At 41.0% G+C, this 7,109-nt stretch overlaps 1 protein-coding gene across 1 annotated transcript; it reads right to left on the bottom strand.

Moving 5' to 3' along the window:
* Positions 1-537: 537 nt before the first annotated feature.
* On the bottom strand, positions 538-6,842 carry LOC309717969 (extracellular tyrosine-protein kinase PKDCC-like; the record flags this gene model as incomplete). The annotated part of the gene is given in 6 exon segments (XM_082552910.1): positions 538-563; positions 1,234-1,393; positions 1,397-1,926; positions 1,929-2,078; positions 2,081-2,153; positions 6,786-6,842. Coding segments are annotated over 6 exon segments (996 nt in total).
* Between the last annotated feature and the right edge of the window lie 267 nt (positions 6,843-7,109).

Genomic DNA, 7,109 nt, shown 5'->3' with positions numbered 1-7,109 from the left:
TGGCTATAATGTAGCTTGCCATCACCAGTGTGTGAATGGGTGGATGACTGGATATGCAAAGCGTTTTGGGGTCCTTAGGGACTATTAGAAGCGCTATATACTGTAAATACAGGCCATTTACCATTTTCCAAAGATGAGTGATTTCTCAATCAGATAGATTTATTATTTTATCCCTTTGTTGTTTCAGCAACATTAAATTCAAAAACTGTACGTTTGAGTTAAAATATATATTTATAATTTTAATAAATGACAAATTAAAAAAGCATGAACATTTTTTTGTATCGAAAAAATATTGAACCGTGATACCAAAGTATCGAACCAAACCGAACCGTGAATTTTGTGTATTGTTGCACCCCTAGTATTTATGTATGTATTTCTGCCTGTCCTGCCTTAGACATTATATATGACAATGTATTAACTGAAATAACACTAATAGAAATGAAGAAATAAACAGATAAATCCTGAACAAGAGGAGCCTGTAGTGAATTTATACAGCTGATCTTGGAAAAGTAAAACATGTTTCTCACAACAGTGCACTCAGATTATTCTGACTGCAAAAGTTGCTGGAGAGGAGAGGACAAAAAAAGAGAAGTGAATTATGTCCAGAGGTAAGCTGATTAAGAAATTTTCATCCACCCAATTATTTCCACTAGTCATCTCAAATCACCATAATTAAGAGCAAAGTGTTAATATCACGGAAGAAATCAAGACTGCCTTTTATCTCTTATCATGCACATGATTTTTATCGATAGGCTGGCAAAGCGTGCTGTTTTTTCTACCTAATGATTCAAATAATGTTCTAAAAGCTTCCCACCAGATCTTTATGTAATAGTACAACAAAGGATGTAATCTGGGCGCTGAGCTACACCTAGCCTTGATATGTCATGGTCCTGGGTAATTAGACCCAGTGTTTTGAATTTTCTTGTATTTTGATGTCATTTTGTATTATTGTTTATGTTTAAGTTCACTTTGTTAGTCTTGAGTTTATTCTGTATCAACGAGGATGTTCTGTTTACCTTCTTGATTAGTAGATTACCTCATGTGTCGTTTTACTCTGTGTTTATGTGTGTGTGTGTGTGTGTGTGTGTGTGTGTGTGTGTGTGTGTGTGTGTGTGTGTGTGTGTGTGTGTGTTTATATATGTTGTATGAGTGCTTGTGTATTGTTTCCGTCCTCATGTTTCATTCTATGTTCCCCCCAGTTTGTCATGTCTCCTCTCTCCCTTGTACTCCCACATGCTCTCTCGCTCCCTCTCGTCTGCCTTTCCCCCACTTTTGTCTTCTTTACATAAACTTCTGATGTCCCATCAGGCACCAGGTGACTGAAGCCACTCCTGAAAGAGGCTAGGAGGCGGCCCGTCCAAGTCTTCTGCCCCGTCAGAGTGAAGCTGTTGCACTAAGAGTGGGAGTTACAGATGCACGCTGCCTCTCGGGCACTGTGGACTGACAGCACGCAGCTCTGCTGGCTGTAGGATGGCCAGCAGCGGTACTCCACGTTCCCAGAAGTGCCCATCCCTCGCATCACAGTGTGATCTCTGATTATTGATGGAGACAGGTTCTCCAGGTGTAGGTCAGACTTATAGAGGTGGAGGATGTGTTCAAAGGCCTCCAGTGTCTGATTGATGTCAGCTTTCAGCTCCCCTGTGGCATTCATGATGCGGTCTACCAGGTGTGTGAGGCCGGGCGGGGCCTGGTGAGGCAGCAGGTAGGTGAAAAAATACCTGTAGGCGTTGTAAATGTTCCTCTTCTCGTTTAGCCCCTCACACACACCCCAAGCTGAGCAGGGCAGAGTAAAGTTTCTGTGTGGAAACTGGAGAGTACAGTCTGCGTCTGTGTGACAGGTGGTCTCCTCCGCGCTGGCATCATCCAGGTCCGTGAGCTTCAGCGAGCCGGACACTGTGACAAACTGCCGAGGCTGGAAGTCCAAAGGGCCACGGAGCCCAGAGGCGACTGAGAGAGGAAGTGGAGGAGCCGGACCAGGTCCAGACACACTCTGAATCTGTCCACCCAGGGGCTCTGGGGCAGCTGGATCATCTGGAGAGGGTTCCCCTGCTCCAGATTGACTGTGACTCTTTCGGCCTCTCCTTCTCTTCCTCCTTCAGCTTAATGATGTTCAGATGCTGGAGTCTTTGGAGAAGGACCATTTCTTTGCTCAGCTTGAATGAAACAAGTTTTAAATTAAGGCAACATGGTGGCACGGTGGTTAGCACTGTTGCCGCACAGCAAGAAGGTCCTGAGTTCAATTCCAACATCAGGCCAGGGTCTTTCTGTGTGGAGTTTGCATGTTCTCCCCGTGTTTGTGTGGGTTCCCTCCGGGTACTCCGCTTTCCTCCCACTGTCCAAAGACATGCAGCTTGTGGGGATAGGTTAATTGGAAAATCCAAATTGCCATTAGGTGTGAATGTGCGAGTGAATATGAGCGCGAATGGTTGTCTGTCCCTGTGTGTTGGCCCTGCGACAGACTGGCGACCTGTCCAGGGTGTACCCTGCCTCTCGCCCTATGACAGCTGGGATAGGCTCCAGCGCCCCCCGCGACCCTGAGAAGCGGAAGCGAATGGATGGATGGATTAAAAAAAATTATACATGATGTAGTAGATTTCTTCAAGAAAAAAAAGATAATTGAAACTAATTTGAATTGAACAAATATTTAAAATATAATCTGATCATTTTTAGAGCAGCCTTCGGGATCTCCACGTATTAACATGCTATTTTTAGACATGATGGATAGCATTAACAACCTAGTAGCTGCAAATAATCAATAATCATCCACATGATTATTAACAGACAAAAAGAAAACATATTACTGCTACAGAAATAGTTTTCCATACGAGATCACTGCAAAAAAGTGCAGCCTTACCTAATGTCCACCCTACTGTTACTCATTTTATATTAACAGGAACCCCGACTATTATGACAAGTTACTCTAAATATATTACAAATTATCTCCACTACATAAAAACATACTTGAGAATAACTACAGTGTTTTTGTTATTCATTAAATCTTTGTTGTTTGAAACTATTTTGGAGCCGTGAGAGCGGTCATGTTTTTGCGCACTCCGTGCATTCTGGGACGATGACATATATAGGTTGTCGGCAGTATAGGCGCTTTCATTCTGCTAACCTGTTATTGCAGGAGAGGAACTGCCATGCCACATTATGCAGCTTTTTGTTGTAATTTCCTGTTGAAAGGCAACAAAGGAACAGATGTAAGTCTGCACAGCTTTCCTCATGAGAAAAAAAGAAGAAAGCAATGGGAGGATGCTTGCGGTAGAGTACAACTCCCACAAGACCCAAGGCTCGTCATTTTAGCCCTGATGCGTTCAAGGCATTTAGTCGACCACAGTTGCTAAAAGAGGTCACATGTGCATCTGGTTATAAGCGAAGACTGAAACCAAATGCAGTCTCGACAATTTTTCCCCATAAGGTGACCGTGCCACCACGCTAAGAAATGCAAAGACAAAGAGATGCTAGACAATTTCCTGGATGATGGTAAACAATAACAGTAGCAGACTTTATCTACAAATATTATCACCAATGTGCCCATAACCCCCTTGATGACACAGTCCAGAGATGCAAGCTTTGGTTAAAGCCAGGATCTGAAGCCCACAATTGTTTTCATCTTCATCTAAACTAAGTACTGGATGACTATTTTCATCCTCTTTCTCGGTTTGCTCTGGTTCAAACTGGAAAGGTTGAACAGAAGCCATCGACATGTGCTGCTTACTGTAAACATGATGCGGTGCAACCGTATGATGTTACTACGCAGAGTGCAGTGCTAGGTAAATAACTACTAGTAAATCGGTTTTATATAAAATGTGCTTAAAAGGAAAACATCTGGCATATTTGTCTTAACATGTCTTAATAACTGGGGTTCTTTTTAAGATTTAAAAATCTAGTTGGTATTTGTATGGCGAGTAGCTTTCAGTAATAGTAATAAATTACACAGCAATAGTACATTCATGTAGTTGTAAAATGGATGACAATATATTAAGTAATCCAAAGTATTCAGAATACTGCATTTGACAATAATGTTAATTTCTAATCAAGGATGATCTTAATAACATCACACCAATGTCTAATAGTTCATGATTTCATCAAAATCATTCAATTTTCAAGTTCAATTTGGTTGAATACTTTGTGACACTAAATTTTGCTGTAATTGAAATTCCTTCAGTTTTCATTGCATACATTGAATGATCACAGCTGGACTGATTTGTGTAAGCCTATTCCTAGATGCTGCTAATAGCCAGCTGGTTTTTAAGAAGTAAAGGGGAAATTTTTCACCTATGCAGTAGTACTCTCCAGTGCCCAACAAATAAATTGGTGTAGGCCTCCTTTGATTCTTACCCACATTTGTATTTTCTAGCTCCTAAGAAGAGCTAATCTAACTTTGTGAAATACGTCCCTATGCTTTTGAATTCCTGCATGTCATTAAAACTAAAAATTACATTTAGAACTAGTGGCTGTCCAAAAAAAAACATAACATCAAACAATAATGCATAAGCAGCACAAAGTCTAATTTCCCTGTGCAATACCATCCTCTACAGTGTTTGCCAATCACTTGAGTTGTGTAGCAGTCAATAATGGGTAAATCAGTGACTGAAACTGAGTGGTGAGAAAAGGCTGACAGCATGGTAATGTCGCTCCATTTTAGCCTTAAGATCAGCCAGCATGTAACACAAAGTGACAGGCAAAGCCGACTCCAAAAATCAAAGCTTCCTTTAGCTTCCACATTCTGCGAATGGAACTATTTGAGTGGCTTAGAAAAACTTCAAAGCCGTGGAAAAGGGGACTTTGAATGTGAACTGCTGGAATTGTACAAGTTCACATCTTAATTGACGTGACCGGCTGAATTGAGTAGTGAGGAACTCATCTTCCAGCTCCTGTTTTTCTTTCTCCCATCTGTTTTGACCCTTTATTGCAGATTTGTATAATCAAAAACTGTTGCCAGACCTCCGGTTAGAGAGAGACTTATAATGTGTATTGATTCAAAATGAGCTTTGGTAAGTGCAAAGCACATTTCCGCCTAGTTAAGCTGCAGCAGTGTCATATGCGCCATTGATTTTAGTAAGATCGTGTTGTCATTATCAAGCCAAGATAATCTCTGTTACGTCTCCCTTTCTGCATCAGCAACAGAGTCAGTGGCTTTTCATGTATTAGGCTATTGATTCCAGCTTGCTCTTCTACCTTAGTGTGTGTGCATCCACAGCTTGTTCTAACCCCATTTATTTCCTTCCTTGTTTGTACTAAAGGTCTGACTCAGGAACAGATACCACAGCCATGCAAATACACATTGTCACATATAAATGAGCCCAGTGAAGCAGGAGTGACAGGTCTGCTGTGGAGACAGGGGAGAGGCGCGCTCTTATTATTCAGACTTATTGTTGAGGCACATGAATAAGCAACATCCTCTCTGGGTGCATTTTCTTGGTTAACAGGAGCAGACTTGGACTCCCTTAGCAACTGCAGATCAAAGCTGACGCTGTTATTTTTTTAAAGTATTGCTATAAGCATGTACAGCAGGACTTCTATTCATATAAGCCATTACTAATGGACTTCAGTGTTTAATGCACAGACTTGAGCATGCTATACTAACAGACGCCCAAATGTCATTTCCACTCACACTTCCAGTGCACATGCATCAACCAGCATGCAGCCTGTTACAGTTTCACCTCTGTCAATCCTTGATATTTATTATTCAGTGATTTGTATATAATGTGCTATTTCTTAAACCTGTAATATATTGTATTGTTAAATAGTCTAGTCTGTTTCTGTTACTGTACTGGAGCAACTGTAACCCATTTAATTTCCTTAGGGAAAAATAAAGTATGCTAATTCTGATTCTGATTTAATTTGTTTTTTAATCTGTTCAAGTATATGATGTCTATGAGAATTTTCCCACACTGCTCTGTGTCTATCTGATATTTCACCAGAGTTTGGTTAATGGAACAAGTCAGTTTAACAGGCACCCACTGACTTAAAATTGAAAGCACCAATAACTAGAAAACTAGTAGTAGTAACAAAAGCAGGACACTCACAAATATATATATAATAATCAGAAAAAGGACTTTAGTGAATAATTTCTTTGTTGTAACATTTCTTGGCTTTAAATCTTATATCACTGGAAAGCCTATTTATTTGCTCCATTTTTAAGGGAGATGTATTTATGAGTTGAGCAGTAAAATTGAGTATTTCATTAACCCACATACTCAACCATCCCACCATTAAAAAAACTCTGACAGTGCCAAAAAGCGTATGTTGTTTTTGACTCTTGTTTGGTGTCGCTTATTGCACTGGATTATTGAAATCTGTAAAAACCAAGACATTTTGGCAAGTCATCAGTTCTTTCATTTAACAAACAGGAGCTTCAGTAGCATGTGGAAGAACTCTGGCACAAACAGCACACACAAGCTGATCCCACAAGTGTTCTGCTGGGTTGAGGTCAGGCTTCCAGTGATGACAAGCCTTATTTTTCCAGCAAGGGACATGCTGCCCTATACTATCATCATCAAAAGCTGTTACTTTATGGTATCTTCTCCACACTTTGACCCTACAATCCACCTGTTGTACACAGAATATAGACTCATCACTGAACATGACGTCCCTCCAAACGTTCAGGTTCTAGTGCACATGTTGCAGACACCTGTGCAAACGGGTCTGAAAGAGAAGGCCAGTCTCATAGGCTTTGACGGCAATCTCTAGCCTTATGAGACTGGAGATTGCTGTGTGCAGTCTGTTCTGGATTGTTTGGGTAGAGAGCCATGTGCCATATTGTCCTGCAAAAGTACTGAGAGGTTGAGTGAATGGTCTTCTTGTGGGGTCTTCTCCTTCACTTTCTTGGACATCCCCCATGATGTGGAACCTGTCCCTAGGCATGGGGCTCACTACAAAAATGTTGCAAGTCGATTTTGTTAAACACCAGTTGCCATATAGATAGGGCCATATCCAAAACGGTCAAACCTTGCAGGCTTGGAGCAGGGTCTATGCTTGCAGGTACTCCTTGTCACCGTTGATTTACCAGAAACGATGGCCAAATAAGGCGGTACCACTCACGTCCTGAACTCTGCTGCTTAACCCACAAATACATTTTTATTTATATCAAATATAGCACC

Source organism: Aulonocara stuartgranti (assembly GCF_965226115.1).
Source record: "Aulonocara stuartgranti genome assembly, chromosome: 11".
NCBI lineage: Eukaryota > Metazoa > Chordata > Actinopteri > Cichliformes > Cichlidae > Aulonocara > Aulonocara stuartgranti.
This window is presented reverse-complemented; position numbering and strand designations above follow the sequence as displayed.